We start from the raw sequence: 19,652 nt of genomic DNA on the forward strand, positions 1-19,652 counted from the left end.
TATAATGGATTTATATATAAAATTTGCCTCCAACAGGGTACAAAGGGGATTTGGATGACAGTGCTTTCCCACCCAAGAGCACACCCTTCAGCTGTAAGTTGTTTAGTTATTTGATTCTGACAGTGTTGTGACTGTAACTATTGCGCTGCTCTACATTTTGATGAGTTGTTTGTATGAGTTACCTCCTTTATAAATAAAGGCTTATAAATAATTCTAAATTGTACATAACAACAGATTCATCATACTCTAGGAATTACTAAACTGCAGGCTGTAGCCTGCTGCATACAATACATCACCTTCTGTAATACCATTAAATATGCTATTCATTTTTTTTAATTAAATGTTTTAAATTATTATTGTTATTTTTCCATTCTTGCCTATCTGGCCCTTGACAGTTAGCGTCACTCCATACGGCTTCGCTTCCAAATTTGACATTCATTTTGTTGACTCGTTTGGAGTGTCATTTGGCAAAGAGGGTGAGACACTGAGCTTGGGGTCTAAAGTGATCATTCATCCTACCATCAAACGCTTCCAACCTGAGATTCAGTGGTACAAGAATGGTAAGCATATAACCTATTTTTCTACGATTTGAAGTCTTATTTTTAAACACACCCAGGAAAGCTAACGTGGCTAGGGAAGTTTCATTTGCATTATAGATACCGTGATGCACAAAAGTGAGTGATTGTTGTGATAAGCCTTATGTTTTGACCTTTTAACCAAAAGCTCCTTACATAATGAAAGAACATTTATTTCCAAGATTCCAATATGCATCAATTAAATATTTCACTGGTTTTAAAGTTTTTTGTAATTACAATAGAACTCAGTATTGTGACACTCAGATATTTATTGGAGCAATAACACTGGCTGAGTGATGGCTGGGTCATTTTTGTTCAGCCTTATATTGAGCAGCAGATGTGTGTTTGTGATATGACCCACCCCACGTGCCAAGAACGTGTGCATAGCTACCAAGGAGCTCATTTATTTAGAAAAAAAAGGTGGGGGGGGTTGTATTTTGCACATATTTGATGGCAAATGAGTTCATCACAAATGCATAAAGTCACAGGTAAAAAGTGCAATCTGATTCATGGCATTTCAACAGGTTTTGGCCTTTTTTTATTTTTTCATTTATTTATTTACTTAATTTGACCTATTTTTATTTGACCTTTTTTATTTTTTGCAATTGCTTTTTTGTTAAACACACACAAACACAGAAAATGCAAAATGCAAACAACTTTCTGCAATTTTGTGCAAAGTCCTGGCAAAATCACAGTCGCACTTGACCGCAGTGTTTGTTAAATCAATCAATTCCTGCTTGTGTATCCAAAGTCAGTTAATCCATTGTTAAAATGAGGAAGATGCAGGTATAATTGGAAAAGATACCCCTTTATATAAAGGATTTATGCATATTTGTTAAACAGAAACTACCTACACCCTGTGTTTCATACCGTTTTTCCTTTTACGTTATAAACTCCAGTGAACTTATACGTTGATCAGTGTGGAATATGTAGAGACGTGTTAATAATAATATCATAATAATATTGCTTGGGTTGTTTCTACACAGACAGTAATAAAGAATTTCAATCTATTTGTGACCTGTAGATGGTGCTACTCTCGTTAGGTGTGACTAGCTACATAGGCAAGTTGAGGCATGCTCTGTGGCAGTTCTTAGCCTAAGTGTAAATGTAATTGTAAATCTCACCAGTTTAGATGTAGGGGACATTTAATTGATAATATTGCACTACGTTTCTGATGCCCTGCATATTATATGGAACAAGGTGCCTGCTTCAGCTGTTTCTGAATTCTCTTGGAATTCTCAGATCAGTCCAAATATCACTAAGTAGAGTAAGTACTAATATCCCCCCAAATTTGCAGATGTAGAACCTTAGCTTTTCATATCCTCATCAAACAGCTGTAACACAATATTATACAATATTTCTAGGTATAAAATACAGGCATGTTTAACCTGTAGCCCTCCAGTGGTTGCTAAAGGATATTAGTGGGATTTAAGAGTTAGGGAGGCATTTACTAACCCACAACTTTTTCGCAAAGCAGCAAACCCCGAAAAAGTCACAGGAAAAACATTTGCAACTGTTTCCAGATTTATTATGCGTTTTTTCAGCGACAATTCTGAATCTGAATACTCTCCACCTAAAACCTGTTGAGATCTTGTAGAAGCCAATGCTAGGTTTTGTGTGACAATTTCTGGCATGTTCTTTTCACTTCTGATTTTTTAATAAATGTCTGACATTCATGGAAATGCGATTATTAGTGGTTTCAAAAAATATAAAAAAAGATGGAGTTGGGTTTTAGTAAATCTGCCCCTTAGTGCCCAGATGTAGCTAGTGGGCCTCATGCAGAAATCCCTGAAATAACAGGTAACCTGTACCTCCAAACACAGCCTTATAATAAATGCAGTTTCCCATGACCAGAACTGCCTTTCATGCATTATTAGAGAGTCCACAATAATGAAAAATTATGGTAATGGAAAATAAGGATACATGATGGATCTTCACATTTGTGTGACTGCTATAAAAAGAGAGAGCATACTGCAATGCACCCTTTAAAGGTCGAGTATGCTATATCTCTATATATAAATATTGTCAGTATTTCATAAGATCAAGTCTCAGGTTATAAAGTAACAATGTATCCAATATAGGAAACAATAGAAAGGGCAAGTTAAGGATGACCTCTATGCAGCAATCCTGAGATGTTGCTATTGTGATGGCGCTGACACTGAGGGACAGGTGTAGAATTTACTGCAAATTAACACAGTGCGTTTTTAATTGGATGTGACATCTCTTTGTCTGTGGCTCTCAGCATTCATTGCCCCTTAGTCATGTCCTCTTATGGGCACTGCATATGTGTGTGCAGAGATCCTGTTACTGAAACAAGCACACAATTTATCATATGGTTCTTGGTATATATACTGTACATATAGTGCTAGCCTCAAACCATTCAAGTGATACACCTGCACAAAGAATAACACTTTCTAATGACACCCCTTGTGAGGCCATGTGAGGCCAGCTTTGCACAAAAAAAGTATTATAGTAGGCTTTTAAACTCAGTTGAGCCAGATAGGCTTAATAGGCTGATAGGCTCATGAAATGTACATTTCACAGTAAGTGGGGCCACATTGGCCCTATATACTCCAGCAGCAACCATTGTCTCTATTTGTACTTTAATCAGTTACAGATTGCTCTTTTACATTATTTAACCTTTTATTCAAAAGGTAATTTCATGCCCATTGGCTTCTCTTCCGATACAGAGTAACTAATGATGAGTAAAACTGCCCTGTTTTGCTTCAACAAAAAATCTGTGAAACTCCCATTGGAGTCAGTGGGAGTTTTTTCACCTCATTTTCTCTTGTACTGAATGCATTGAAGTCAATGGGTTTTTTTTCTCTTACCAAATGCATTGGTGTCAGTAGGTTTTTTTGTCACATTTTTCCCCCACAAGAAAAAAAGTTTTTACTTGTAAAACAAAATGCATGGCAAAATTCCAGTGCAGATTAGCAAAACTGTTCACCTCTCGTGAAAGCACTAACTTCCTTGCAAAAAATGTGCTTACCCTAGGAATAACCATATTTAGGTTTTACATTTTGGTGAAGCTACATCATGTGATTATATTTTTTTCCAATACCTAGGAGTTCTGCTCTCTCCTTCAAAATGGAGAAACATGCACTGGAGCGGAGAACACTCGACCCTGACTCTTACCCACCTGAATAAAGAAGATGAAGGCTTATATACCCTTCGGGCTGTCATGGGCGAATACTATGAACAATACAGCGCTTATGTATTTGTCAGAGGTAAAAAATATATATTTGTTTTATGAGGAAACCTATTCTTTTTGTAAGTAATGTGTATTTTTTTCATAAAGCAACAGTAAAGTGTATGCTTTAATAGGTGGTGTTACCATATTGGTTGCCTGGGAGCTGAGGTACACTCAGCCAAATAGGATAACACTTCTATGGCAGGAAGCATGGCTCGCTTTCTATATCAGATAAGGCTGTGATGGGAAAGGTGACATATTTCACCATGTATTCCTTCCCCTAAGCCTATCGCACAGATTTCCTCAGTTTGTTTAGAAATAAATGACTAAAACAAGACACTAAACAAGTTCCTAACTGCTAATTATACATTTGTAAATATTATGACACATGTATCTTCAAATTATTTTTAAAGAATTAAGGGCTAAAAATATGCATGGATGTTCCATGCCTTTAAATATGTGTCAGTGGCACTGCACATGCTTAGTGTGTTCTGGGCAGGTATTCACAGGCTTAGCTTAGGGGGAAATCATCAAGCAGAAAATTAGGTTCATCTATTACAGAACCTGAAGCTATAGGGCTGATTATCAATTTTGGATGCAAAATGTACTGTTTTCTGAGATGCCATGTATTGTGAATATGAATTAATTATATATATAAAAAAATCTAAATTTATTATAAAAATATCTGACGTTCGAACACCAACTGTGCTCTTTCTACAGTTGGTATTTGAAATGTTATTTTTTCAATAAATAACAAGTTCTTTGTTGATGCCAAATAAGGACTGTGAATGGCTATTTGGTAGCCCCATGTGGACTGCTGGCCTGCAGGAGGCACTCCTTGGATTTAAACTGGGTCTGTGTGCTTCCAAAACTTGCCTCCAAGCCAGAAATTTAAAAAAATGCCACCTTTGAGGCCACTGGGAGCAATATCAAAAGGGATGGTGAGCAACATATTGCTCACGAGCTACTGGTTGGGGATCACTGCTCTACATCATATTAAACTCAAAGGTGAACAACCCCTTTAAATAGAACATTATGGGAAATGGCATTGCCATATTTTACAGTTATCTGACTAGTGGGGTTTCTGTATAATAGACTCCACGCCTGTACTGTGCAATCCCATTTTGCTGTGAATGTCTCCAACTCTGCCAGACAACCTTAGGGTAATACAAACAAAAATGTGATGAAAGCAAAGAGATTTAGTATTGAAAAATCTACAAAAAATGAATAATCATTCTACGCATAATGTTATGGTTTCTTTTAGATTAATGACACTTTATGGAATTATGTATCTGAAAGAATCATTTGCTATAAAATTGTTGTACATAGTCATATCAGGTTTCATATTTACAGTAAGTGAGACGGTATCATTTCATTTCCAGCTGTGAGAGCAACAGCTGAAACACTGGTAACGTCAGGGTGACTCCATGCACGAGATTCTTGGCTCTATTTAAGGCATGCAGAATGGCACCTACGCTAAATTCAGCAGGACAACCAAAAGGGAGCACTAATTACTCTCAATTCAGGCTGTTAAACACTAAAATAATACTTTTATGAAATGACGCAAGATCACACCTACAACAATGTTCTGTTTCACAGTTTAGCTTCTTTATCGTTTTGCTTGTATTTGCTTTGGGCTTATGTCTGACAACAAAGCTAAAGGAATACTGTCACAGGAAAACATGTTTTTTTCAAAACACATCAGTTAATAGAGCTTCTCCAGCAGAATCATGCAAAGCAAACAGATTTTGTTTATATTTAATTTAGAAATTTCATATTGGGCTAGCCATATTCTTCATTTCCCAGGGTGCCACAGCCATGTGATATGCTCTGGTACCCTTCAACCACACTTTACTGCTGAGCTGCAAGTTGGAGTGATATCACCCCACTCCCAGCAGCCAATCAGCAGAACAATAGGAAGGTGGCAAGATGGCAGCTCCCAGTAGATATCAGAATAGCGCTCAATAGTAAGAAATCCAAGTCTGGCTTGGGACTCCTCCAGTTACATGGGAGTAGAAACAATAGGTTACCAGAAAGCAGTTTTAATGTGTAGCGCTGGCTCCTTCTGAAAGCTCAGGCCCAATGCACTGAGATGGCTCCTACACACCAATATTACAACTACAAAAAATACATTTGTTGGTTCAAGAATAACATTTTAAATGATATAGTGAATTATTTGCTCTGTAAACAGTATAATTTAGAAATAAAAAGTACACCATAAAAATCATGACAGAATCCCTTTAAGCATCATGCAGGCATGTAAGCACTTCAGAGCAGGGCTTTTTTAACCTCTTATATTTCTAAATGTAAGCTGTATCCATAGCATATACATTAATTTATTGTAAAGTGCTTCGGAATGTGTTGGACCATTATTATGTGTTAATATTTATAATAATGATACTGCTGAATTTGCTAATTATGCCCCAAACCCAAATTATGAGTGAAATAATTGAAAACCTGTAAACATAGCTGGCATATTTTCTTACAAGGAGTCAATATAGAAAAACATACATGATACATGAATGAATATTGAGTTACATCATGAATAACTTTTCTAGTTAACTCTAATGTCCTGTTTTATATTAGATACAGGTATGATAAAATAACATATGATATAATTATAGCAAATGGTACCTTTTTAGATGACCTTCTTTGTCCCTTAATTGCAGTACATTTAAATTGTCACATGTGTATCTTTATTCACTTTGTAGTAGTGAATAAGTCACTTATCATTCTATAGCAAGGAAGTGGCATTTGTGTCTGGTATAATAGCTATAACATTTTAGCACTGAGCCAGTTCCAACTGCAGTGACTAAGGGTAAGGCTCCACAAGGCAGTATAAGCGCAGGCTGATAATTTGCTTGTATGCTTGAAAAATCTTCTAATTTTGCCTGCCACGGAAGCATTGAATCCTTTGCATTTGAGCCACTTGGACGTTGCTGCAGACACTGATCCAGCTACTTGGACACCACTAGAGACACTGATCCTGCCACACCTACTAGCTTACATGATTATAAGAAATAAACAGTATTTATATATTACATCTATATATAAATCAGATCTTCACTGGGTGACTTGTCAATTAAAAGTGGCATTACCACCTTATACTGTTATAAACTGTGCATAGAACAGGAGTATTTATGAGACAGAAAATACTAGATCTTAAACAGGTCATTACCATACTGATAAATTCGTTTTATGATATCCCAGCCGACATCTATGAACAATTAATAATAGTCACTTCTTCAAACCATGCTTGTATAAAAAATGTCATCTGCCAATGCCCCAAGCTAGTCAATGATGATGAGTCAGATGAGGATATGAAGAGAGGTTAGAGCTCCTCTTCCTGCTGACAGCCCAAACCAAAGGCAAAAGATCTCCATCTGATCAGATTCCAGGCTGATTGGTCAGATACCATATAGAATCAACCAGTGTATGGCCACCTTTAACCAGATATATGTGATATAGTGTACAATACTGTGATGACACTCAGGGGGCCTATTTATCAAACTGTGTAAAAAAAGCCCAGCTATGAAATATGTTTCATTTTGCCATCTGAAGTCCAGGCATTTCTGCATGAAAACCCACTGCAGTTATGAGGTTGTATTGATTTTAGGTTGTGAAACTCTATGGAAACTTTCAGCATTAAAAGCAACAACCATTTATAAAATGGCTTTCACCATTACTGCAATTTTTCTGCAATATACTTGTTTCCTAAATTATTCCTGTTCACTTTAGCTGCTTACTAAGGGTCTGAGGTAGTGTCAAATATGGCTATTGGGAGGTGTATAATAAAAATCACTTATAAATACAATACAAGTATAGGACCCGTTATCCAGAATGCTTGGGACCAAGGGTATTCTGGATAAGGGGTCTTTCTGTAATTTGGATCTCCATACTTTAAGGCTACTAAAAAATCAATAAAACATTAATTAACCCCAATAGGATTGTTTTGCATCCAATAAGGATTATTTATATCTTAGTTGGGATCAAGTACAAGGTACTGTTTTATCATTACAGAGATAAAGGAAATCAGTTTTAAAATTAAATTATTTGATTAAAATGGAGTCTATGGGAGACTGGCTTTCCGTAATTCGGAGCTTTCTGGATAACGTGTTTCCAGATAAGGGGTCAGATACCTGTATTTATTTTACACTGATCAGTTGTGTCAATAATTAAACCTTCCGTTGTTTTAAAAATCAATTTAAACACAACACTCTAAAGAGGTCTCAAAAGATCTATGTACTGCAAGTATTTGGTTCTCCATCCTGTTCATTTATAGCTCATGTGGAAGCCAGAAATACTTGCATTCACTTCTGTAAGAGGAAGTATCTCTGACTCCCGTGTGTCCATTTATATCTTGTGCATATGCTAGTTTAGCAATACAACTAACTTTCCATTTTTGTACGTGTGCTGAGTGGATTGCCAATGCTTTTTTATACTGGGGAATCATTTAATCTAAGGTTTTGGTTAAAATGATAAAAGTTAAGTCATGAGACACCTTGGATTTAAATGTCCAATAACAACTTTACTACAGGTATGGGATCCCTTATCTGAAAACTCGTTATCCAGAAAGTTCCGAAGTATGGAAAGGCCATCTCCCATATACTCCATTATAAGCAAATAATTCTAATTTTTAAAAATGATTTCCTTTTTCTCTGTAATTATAAAACAGAACCTTGTACTTGATCCCAACTAAGATATAATTAATCCTTATTGGAGGCAAAACAATCTTATTGGATTTATTCAATATTTAAATGATTTTTAGCAGACTTAAGGTATGGAGATCCAAATTACGGAAAGATCCCTTATCCAGAAAACCCCATGTCCCGAGCATTCTGGATAACAGGTCCCATACCTGTACCTACATTTCTTAAAGAAGGAAAGCCTAAGTCACTTGGAGGTGTTTAATCGCTTACCTTGTACCCCAGGCTGGTGCCCCTGTTAAGAGAGAACTGCACCAGCCCGGGGTAGCTATGAGTGTTTCCTTCTTCCGCGTTGGCGCGCTTGCGCATGCACAGTAGAGTGAAAAGTCGCTTTTCACTCTAATGCGCATGCACTGGCCCAGGGATTTTGCCGGCAGAAGAAATACGGAAGGAGGAAGCGCTCGCTACAGGTGCCCTGGGCTGGTGCAGTTTTCTCCTAACAGGGGCACCAACCCGGTAAGCGATTAAAGTCACTTGGGGGTGCCTAACATTTTGGTACCCCCAAGTGACTTTTCCTTTAAGGGTATATTCTCTGTTTCAATCAGCTATAGTTGCTACAAGGCAGGGGCTAAAAATATGTCAGTTTTTGCCAAGGATTTTACTTTGTTTCTTGGCAAATATATACATGGCTGACATCTAATATGTTCATTTGGCACGTTCTGATATAAACACTATTGACTTTGCTTGCTCTGAAATAAATAAGCAAGCAGAAGCATAGCTCAGCATTTCAGCCGGATGAGTTATAGTTAAACCCTTATATGCTGTATTTGCTACGAGTATTATTTATGAATAATTTAGGGGAAAGCAGCAAAAGTGAGGGGTGGGGACAACAGTAAACCAACGAAGCCCTCCAATAGGTAGTTATGCTTTGGGTGGATAGGCCCAGCAGCAATGTTGTAATACTGTAGATGCAAAGACTGCTTCAGGTTTAGTGACCCATAGCAAACCATATTTTGTTATGTGAACCAATGAGTGAAGATTAAGATCCTTTTGAACAGTGTGTTTCTCCCTGATAGCAATATGAAAGCCAGAATGATCCACATGCCCCCAAGTATTACTAAACTGTTTCTTCACTGCTGCTATTTTAGATGCTGAAGCAGAGGTAGCTGGAGCCCCTGCTGCACCCTTGGATGTGGAGTGTCTTGATGCTAACAAGGACTATGTTATTATCTCATGGAAGCAGCCAGCTGTTGATGGTGGGAGTTCCATTCTAGGATACTTTATTGACAGGTAAGATTGTAAAAAAATGGCACAGGTCCAGGAGTCCCAGAGGTTAGCCCAATAACAATTATTACCTTGTCTTACTTTCATACTAGATAGAGGATGGCACCTCTGTGTTTTTATTGTGGCAACAAAACACATATACCTTGCAAGCTTTAGTACTTTACTGCTTTGCTGCAGATTCATAGGATATAATGGTGCAGGGCTGGCAAGCCTGTGTATTGAAATAATTTGTTACACTTAGGGGCTGATTTACTAAGACACGAATTCGAATCCGAATTGGAAAAATTCTGATTGGAAAACGAACATTTTGCGACTTTTTCGTATTTTTTGCGATTTTTTCGGCGCCTTTACGACTTTTCGGAAATTGTCGCGACTTTTTCGTTACCAATACGATTTGCGCGAAAAAACTCGAGTTTTTCGTAGCCATTACGACTTGCGCGAAAAAACGCGAGTCTTTCGTAGCCATTACGATTCGCTCGTATCTTGTCGCGACTTTTTCGTATTGAGCGCTCGTAAGCGGAGGGCGAAACTTTCAGACTTAGCATGATTTTGGAAGCCTCCCATAGGACTCAATGGCACCCTGCAAGTTTTAACGCTACGAAAAAATCGCAACATTTTGCGCAACTTTCGGAATGGCTACGAAAAAGGCCCGACTTTTCGCGCAAGTTTTAATGCTACGAAAAAATCGCCAGATTTTGCGCAACATTCAGAATGGCAATGAAAAAGTCACGATAATTTTCCGAAAAATCGCCAAATACCGATCATTACGAAAAAAACGCAATCGGATGCATTCGGCCCGTTCGTGAGTAAGTAAATGTGCCCCTTACAGAGTAGAAATATATCATACCGAAAAGCAGTAGCTGCCTGATTGGTTCTGGCAAAGAAAGCATTTTTAAAACACAAAATAACTCCTTAAGATAGTCTCTATTTAATTTGAAGTTCAATTAAGGCTAATAATACCTATAAAACCTAATAATTGCAGGGGTTCAGAGATTGTTAATTTATGCCCATTTTTTTATTTGTAAAATGTTCTTATAAATTTAGTATAACTCTAGATCAGTGTTTCCATGACAACTGCAACAGATTCATCTTTCTCCATCTCTATCTCTGCCCCCATTTAACCCAGTTTATGATCTGTCAGGGAAAATGAAGATGCAATGTAGACTGTCCCACCCTAGTGGCACCCTTTATTATAGAACAATTATTCTGACTTTACAGCTATGTAATTATTTACTGGTTGTCTACAAAAGACTACATGGTTGCTCCTTGCTGCAATTGTCTGTACCTATTAGTTGCACTGTTTGCAAGTCTTGGCAAGTGATCTACATCATATTTGCTTGATATTGGGCAGATAGGTGGATTTGGGCCAAAAATGCTAGTATTTGCATTCTGTAGATAAAACATGCCTCCTGTGCATGGTGACAGGCAGATATCATTCTTTCCTGTCATTACATACAACACAACAGGTGTTGTGGGATTGGCCAAACACTGGTTATGAAAACAGTGTGCCATGGGCTAATGTTACAAATTATATTTTCTCCATTGGTGAAAAAATGCAGGTAAAAAATGCCAATTTGCTTCAAAGAACTGCAAGACCTTAATGCAGTCAGTGCTGATTTCAGCCAGAATTGTTCAACTGGAGATTTTGGCGCCAAAATCTTTCCTGTCTCAGGTCTACAATTATTTTTGCAATTTTTACAATTGCCAAGGTGGCCATATATAGGCTGATAAATGCCAATATTGGCCTGTGTATAGGACTCCCTATAGCCTGCCTGTCCAATATCTGACATCAAAAGGCAGGTTTGAAAAGTTCCCACAGGCTCCCATTATGAATTAAGCTGCAAAAAAAAAGAAAAAATCGGTTGTGCTATCCAAAATAGAGTCTATAGTAAAGTTAACTTGGAGTGCGTATTCCTAAAAGCTGTGGCTTCCGGCTATAGACATATTAAGTGCAAAATACAAAAAAAGAAGTCACTCACGATTTAGTAGGTGCAAAAAACTGCCTCCATGCAGGCTTATTGGAGTAATCAGTGAGAAGGATACAGACGTTTCAGGAACCTCTCGTACCCTTTTTCAATGTAGATTGGAATGCTACATTGAAAAAGGGAACGAGAGGTTCCCAAAACGTCTGTATCCTTCTCACTGATTACTCCAATAAACCTGCATGGAGGCAGTTTTTTGCACCTACTGAATCGTGAGTGACTTCTTTTTTTGTATTTTGCACTTAATATGAATTAAGCTGTATTGTTTGGTGACCCTGCAAAATGAGCATATCTTAGTGTATGGCCGATTTTTGAAACTAAATATTTGCACATCTGTGCTCTCTGTACTGGAGATGTGGCTCAACAGGAGCACAAAAATGTAAGCCCCTTTATTAGATGGCTGTGCTATGATCTATAGAACCCAGTACTTAATATTTCTTGCTTGTATTTGAAATTATACCAAATATAACCTCAAGGAAATTATATATCCACACAATTCATGCCATGTATATTGTCTTGTCATAACTTGTCTTGTATTATCTGTTTTAGATGTGAAGTTGGGACCCAACACTGGACCCAGTGTAATGACACACCCGTCAAGTTTGCCCGTTTCCCAGTCACTGGATTAATAGAGGGCCGTTCCTACATCTTTCGTGTGAGGGCTGTAAATAAAACTGGAATTAGCAGGCCATCCCGCGTGTCAGAACCAGTTGCTGCCCTGGATCCAGCTGACAGAGCCCGAATCAAGTGTAAGCCTTGCTTAATATACAACAAATACTTCTTTAGATGCCAATGTATTATTCCAAAAGTTCCATTGATGCATACTCTGAGACACCTGAACTGCATGTTCACTGGTCCCATTATTCCTGCTGAATTTATTACTTTTGTTCCATTTCAGGTCGCCCTTCTGCTCCATGGACTGGGCAAATCATTGTCACAGAGGAAGAGCCTACTGGTATGTATATATATATATATACAGTATATATATAGATAAAATGACTGTATTGGTGCCTAAAATGTTTGTGTAGTACTGCAAAACGCAATGTTAAACTACTGTATTTGCATATTCCCTTTGATTATAAAAGGACTTCTTTAGCAAAAATGTTGAGCTATTTTCATTGCACACTGACCTATTCTTTATTTCACTAATTCTTTTTACAGAGGGAGTTATTCCTGGGCCCCCAACTGATCTCACTGTTACTGAAGCCACCAAGAACTATGTGGTGCTTAGCTGGAAGCCACCTGGTCAACGTGGCCATGAAGGTGTCATGTACTATGTAGAAAAGGTAATATACAATTATTAGAGTTTCATACAACAATTCTCAGCAGGCCAGCCCCACCTCTGCAAGGGAGTCCCATATGGGGGGGGGGGCAGATTTATGATTGCTTGAGCCTTTCGGCCTTTCGTTAGTTGAGGCTTTCTAAAATAAGGAAAACTTTTTACATAAAAAAGCCTGCTAGGGAAAAAATACATCAAACAACAAAGTTTTTTTCTCAAAATCCTGCGTGAGTTCCACAATCTTAAATCTGCCCCTTAAGGTCCCCATACAGGGGCCGATTGTAGCTGCCGATATCCCTTGGACCGATTTGGCAGCTTATCGGCCCGTGTAGAGGCAGAAACGAGGGGCCTGCCCAACCGATATCTGGCCTGACATTGGGCAGATATTGATCGGCCAGGTTAGAAAATTCAGACGGATCGGGGACCGCATCGGCTCGTTGATGCGGTCCCCGAACCGACTGCCCCATTGCTGTCAATATAATTCGATCATTTGGCCCCAGGGCCAAACGATCAAATTATTTATTTTTTTACCTAAACACTCCCCGATATTGCCCACCCATAGGTGGGGATATCGGGCGAAGATCCGCTCGCTTGGCAATCTCGCCAAGCAAGCGAATCTCAACGTGTATGGGGACCTTAAGTGTCTGCCCTGAAAAGGCAATGGGTACACTAAACTCTCCTTACTTGCACTTGCAGTAGAGAGCCCTTTGTTCAACATGAGTGCAATGAATAGGGCGTGGGCTTGGGTTAAACAGGACAAACAGAGAATCTAAAGGTACTCCACCTTTGGTCCATATGAGGTAGATAATTAAATTATCAGTACAACCCACTCCCTTTCCCTTTGATTATCTGTGCAAGGACCAAACATGGAATAGATTCAGTCTCCCTGTTTAGCTCAATAAATAATTAACGATAAATTTTTTTTGCAGTTAAAACATTCACTTATGCTGAACAAGGAGCTATACACCCCTCTAAGCTTTTATGAAAAATATCTAAAAAAAGGGAAGTTGATTTATATAATATCTTATAAACATGTATTACATTACAATGACATTGTAGGCTCTGTGCTATGTTTTGGGGCACTGAACTGCAGAATGACTTGAGCTTTTAGGAAGAAGCTGCAATTTTTTTAATGAACAACAGAACTATATTTCCATTGTTTTCATTAAACTTTATCACTATTTCATTTACAGTGTGTTGCTGGAATAGATAACTGGCAAAGAGTCAATACAGAGATACCAGTGAAGTCCCCACGCTTTGCACTTTTTGATCTGGCAGAAGGAAAATCATACAGTTTCCGTGTGCGTTCCTGTAACTCAGCCGGAGTCGGGGAGCCTTCGGAAGCTACTGAAGCCACTGTAGTAGGTGACAAGCTTGGTGAGTAATACAGAACCCTAAAGGAATAGCTCACCCATAAGATAACTTTCAGCACAATGTAAACAGTGATATTCTGAGGCAATTGGTCTTATTTCATTTTTTTTTAATTATTTAGTAGCTTTTTGTTCAGCAACTCTCAAGTTTGGAATATTAACAGTACCAAAGCAACCAGGCCCATTAATGATTTATCATTATCCTCAACCTAACATTTTTATGTTCTAATCAACACACTTCGCTATGAGTCACTGACACATTTCCCTTGCTATAATTGGTTAATTCCAGCATGAAAGTGATTTGCAATAAAGTACTAAAAAGCAGCATGTTTGTCCCCAGAGTTGTTGCCAGTAGGAAAAGATGTTAGGTTGAGAAATTACGTGAACAAGACACATAAAGGAATCAAAAAAACATCCACTGCACTTTGATTGTGTGTTTATAGTTGACAATCCCCTGATAAACAATTCATAGTTTACCTTCTGAGGTCTGTTGGTAGGATGGTGAGAGTGGGGTTTGAATAAGATTGGGAGGGCACCTGGTTAGTTAACTCTGCCATAATGCAACCATAGGACAGCTTTAAGAAAATGCAGCAATTCACATAAATACTGTAGGGATAATTCACTAATAGAGATGCTAAATTGTACAAATTCTGTTGCTAATATTAACCAATCAGCAATTTCCTTTAAACACCCTAGTACTAGTTAGCAAATAAAAGAAATTTTATTTTTATGTAAAATCTATTATTATGCATTTTGTTATGCTAGAATACAACTGAGAACATCATAGTTATGTTTCTTGTTGGGTTAGGAATCCCACTGCTTCACCATTTCTATGTGATTTATTTGTTGACAGGGCACCAAGCTGAAGTCTGTGTAGCAGAACAGAGTGCTGGGGGTAGAATTTGACTTTTTAATGTGTTTTTTATGTGTATATGTTTCATTATTTTCTTAAAGATATCCCACCACCTGCAAGTAACATTATACCAACAAGAAACACAGACACATCAGTGGTTGTCACATGGACTGAATCAAAGGATGCCAGAGAATTGGTTGGGTATTACATCGAAGCCAGCATTGCAGGGTCTGGGCACTGGGAACCATGCAACAACAACCCTGTAAAAGGCAAAAGGTAGAGTAATAACATTTGATGCTGCTTATGACTTAGTTGCAGGATGGACACAATTTAAATATGCCTGATATGTTATGTAAGCAATGTACTTCATTAGCTGCACATTGCCCATTTTATAGGTGCTTAAGATATTTAAATAGGCTTTCTAGCAATAATACTGACATTTCAAAAGTGCGGGCTAAAGCTGGACACACAGGGCCAATAAAAGTTACCAGGTGTCATTTACAGTATAAAGATTGGGCAAGTTTGCACCTGGGCAGTAACCCATAGCAACCAATCAGGTATTTGCTTTCATTGCTCAAACTGCAGAAGATGAAGTGGGCTAATCATTGGTTGGTTGCTATATGTTATTGCCCAGGTACAAGTTTGTCCAGTCTTTATAAATGACCCCCAATGTCTCGGCCTCTCCAGACCAAGATGGCAACTACACTAACATACTGTACATAGTAACAGCTATAGGATGCCAAAATCTCTGTTTTTAACCTAATGTAAATCACATATTGATGCTGATTGTTATTTCCTTGATACAATGAAGATTCATTTGCCATGGGCTTCTCACTGGGCAGAAGTATGTATTTCGGGTCAGAGCTGTCAATGCAGCAGGACTCAGTGACTACTCATCTGACTCTGAGGCTATAGAGGTCAAAGCAGCTATAGGTAAGTCTTTAAATGATATCATGTTTTTCTACCATCTAATATAATGGAAATAAATGATTCTTAACAGGGAAACTCTAGTTTTAGATTTACAGGCTTCAGACATTGTAGGCCTCATTTACAAAAGATAAGGAGCAACTGTTGGAGGGCTAAGAGTGCTCTGTGCTGCATTTAAAACTCTACACAAGTCACAAAGTATAGAGATGTCAGTTGCAAAAGCTATAATTAAATCTACTGTCTTGTGTCACATGTTCCAGGATGTACTACATGCCACCTAACAGTATATATGGGGAGAGGTCGCTTTCAGAACCTAATTCTGCCCCCTGGATTCTGTAACACCCCCCTGGCAGGAAATATGGATCATTCCGTCTCACATTCTCTTTCCCAGATCAGAATCCTCTTATTGATAAAATGTTTCATCCTGCTTGACATTTAGCACATATGGAATTGAAAGGAGTTTTAAACCCCTTTGCAGAGGTTTATATCTCCTCTTGAACTCAAAGAGAGAGTGAGACTAAATTATTGCTTTTCCCTCACAGTCATTTCAAAATGCCAAACGGAATGATGAGGTTTAAAATGAAACAATCCTCATCATGTTCAATATACAGTACATGACAAGATCCCATTTAGTTGGTAGTGTTGCTCTGCTATAACATTGTATTTCCTTCTAGTTATCATTGCCCCACAATCCATGCAAATGTCTGGTCACAAGCTTGTCACAGTTAATCCTTGATGATAATGTTCTGTGTGTTCTCATCTTTCACCAACACCAATGATTTAGTCATCCACTTACGTCCAATGGAAGTCCGGAATTTGTGGTTGAGAAAATGGTATTCTTGTCATCACCAAAACTTACATTAACTACTGTTTATTTCGTATTTATGATGCCACTGTAGTATGCAGCTGACTAATAAACCAATGGGTGCATGATTTCTGGAAATGCTTGTGTATGGGTCATGACTATTGGCATTATTCTTGCATGACCAGTGGTTTAAATGATACTGTATTTGATGTACTTACATAATAGTTAGCATGTTGGATGCTATAATTTGTATACTAAGCAAATACAGAGCACTTGCATTTTCATTCAATTTGCATGTTGATGCCATATTCTTTAGTACTCAGATATGTAGGTAATTTTGCGTTGAATCGTCAAGCCATTGGCTAGCTATAATATGATGAGTTTACTGTTACACCTTTCTTTATGGTATCTCAGCATGTTAAAAATAATTGTTGTGTCTTAGTCCATATTCTTGTTTTATTGTTTTCTTAACACTAAGTGATAGAGGGTCTTGAGTGGACCACTAAGTCAACCATAACCCTTTTATCACTTACTGTTTCATTAGTTAACAACTGCATACACAATATGATTTCAAATATTTTTGTTATCTTCTGAACGTTATAGGGGGAGGATTGCCTCATGGTGCGTGTCCTGAACTGAGTGGTATTGCTGATGGACTAACAGACTACCCTGCATGCCGGGAAGTCAAGCATGAGTCCACACAGCATTTGCTTGCCACAGATACCTTGACAGATAGCAATGCTAAAACCCCAAATATCTCACCCAGTAAATGTGTTACGCCTGGACATACTGGAGTAAGTAAAATAAGTACGAGTAATGAGACCTTGGCTCCTTTCCATTTACCACAGAAAGAGGAAGAAGGGCAGAAATGTAAGTAGAACATCAGTGACGCCATCTTCAGCCTGAATACACGGTCATGATCACTTCCCCTGCTGATGAAAACCACATGCTTATCATTCTGCCTCCATCTAATTCTTATTTCACCATACAAGCTTCATTGTTTGCAGTTTATTTCCTGTAGATATATTTAGCTACTATTAAAGTGCAAACCGAAGAAGAACAATTTGCAGCCCATCCTTAGTAGACTAAACACAGGAAGACTCCCCTATGTTTAATGTCACACATGATGGCACCAGTTTATCTAACCTGCATGTGCAATAGATATTTTAACATTAATTCAAACAAAAAACAAACAGTGCAAGATTGCCTTCATAAGTTATCCATTCTTTCCATCTTCATTCATTGAAATTGCTTTTAGCAAAAGAAGCTAAGTAACATAGTTAGCTGGATAATAATATGGTCAAATTTTATATTTTACTGGCCTGGATTTGTAATAATTTTTGAAGTGTGAGCACAATACCCATAAAACCAGATATAGCTCTTCTTACATTGCATTAGGTACAATCATACAGAGAACATTTGGACTTTAATGCATTACCCAAAATTCTTGGGGTTCTGTGCACATCAGGCAGGACCCCTCTCACACACTACCATGCCTTGTAGAGTTACTTTCCTGTTCAAAATACAGATAAACTATAATTCCTATTCATAAATTTGTAGCATCAGTATATAATTCTAAAGGATGTTATATCAGATACAGATATTCCATGTTACTCTGTGAATATGGGATTACATAAGACCCTTAAATTAATTTATACAAAAGTCCATATGGCATCTCTCTGCCTCAATTTACTGTGTCACACTTTCCCCCAGGCTCCAAAATTGTTGTATTTCCCCTCTATAGGAGCCTGGAAGTGCTGTACAGAACTCTGAATATACAACAATAATATAACCAAATACATATTTCTGCATCTTGTGTAGAAGTTGCATGTTTAGTATGATACTGTATAACTTTACCCTGTTCTACTGACTTGCCTTGTTTTTGTGCATGGGAGTTTGGTACTAGGAATGTAGTTGGAGCATGTATATGTAAGCTGCATTAGGCATACACCAAATCCTGCCTTCCGTTTTGCATCTGGTTAAATTGTGTCAAACCTAACCTTAAGGTGCCCATACACGTGAAGATCCACTCGCTTGGCGAGGTCAACAAGCAAGCGGATCTTCTCCCACCTACGGGTGGGCGATATCGGGGAAAATATAGGCTAATTCGATCATTTGGCCCTGGGAGACAATGGGGCAATCGGTTCGGGGACCACATCAACGAGCCGATGCGGTCCCTGATCTGACTAAATCTTTTAACCTGCCCGATCGACATCTGGCCAATTTCAGGCCAGATATCGGTCGGGCATGCCCCTCGTTCCTGCCCCTACACGGGCCGATAAGCTGCCGAATCGGTCCAAGGGGCCAATATCGGCAGCTATAATTGGCCCATGTATGGCCACCTTAACCCAAATCTGAACAGTTAAAATCATGCGACTTTAAAGCACTGGACACAGGGCCGGAACTAGGGTTAGGCAGAAGAGGCAGCTGTCTAGGGCGATTGGGGGGAGCCAGACAGGAGCCTCTCTTGCCTACCCCTAGTCTGTGCTCCGTTTTCATTGCCCCGCTGCTGGCATTATGTGGTGGGGGCAATGAACTATTGCTTCACATCGCACCCCCCACAACTCACGACTGCGCATGTGCGCCAAAACACAGAGGGGGTTTGTGGTGTCTTTGTGGAGGATTCGGTATTCAAGCAGATAAAAAAATTACTGTTTAGTGTAATCGTGTTTGCATGACACATTTCTTCCAATTCTTCCAGTCATGCTGGTAATGTTTTTGATCACTGTACTCAGTAT

The 19,652-nt window shown here is 38.4% G+C and overlaps 1 protein-coding gene across 4 annotated transcripts in view; it reads left to right on the forward strand.

The window, feature by feature from the left end:
- myom1 (myomesin 1) overlaps window positions 1–19,652 on the forward strand; it is a 75,330-nt gene that overhangs the window by 21,232 nt on the left and 34,446 nt on the right. For 2 of the 4 annotated variants that reach the window (XM_031903664.1, XM_031903666.1), the window contains exons 8-18: window positions 37–93; window positions 396–560; window positions 3,644–3,805; window positions 9,563–9,704; window positions 12,230–12,429; window positions 12,579–12,635; window positions 12,842–12,966; window positions 14,153–14,336; window positions 15,284–15,458; window positions 15,994–16,115; window positions 17,518–17,535. In XM_031903664.1, coding sequence (XP_031759524.1) covers window positions 37–93; window positions 396–560; window positions 3,644–3,805; window positions 9,563–9,704; window positions 12,230–12,429; window positions 12,579–12,635; window positions 12,842–12,966; window positions 14,153–14,336; window positions 15,284–15,458; window positions 15,994–16,115; window positions 17,518–17,535 — 1,407 coding nt within the window. The remainder of the gene's footprint in view (window positions 1–36; window positions 94–395; window positions 561–3,643; window positions 3,806–9,562; window positions 9,705–12,229; window positions 12,430–12,578; window positions 12,636–12,841; window positions 12,967–14,152; window positions 14,337–15,283; window positions 15,459–15,993; window positions 16,116–17,517; window positions 17,536–19,652) is intronic. The other 2 variants (XM_031903667.1, XM_031903665.1) reach the window with 1 other exon arrangement.

Source organism: Xenopus tropicalis, chromosome 6 (assembly GCF_000004195.4).
Source record: "Xenopus tropicalis strain Nigerian chromosome 6, UCB_Xtro_10.0, whole genome shotgun sequence".
Taxonomy (NCBI): domain Eukaryota; kingdom Metazoa; phylum Chordata; class Amphibia; order Anura; family Pipidae; genus Xenopus; species Xenopus tropicalis.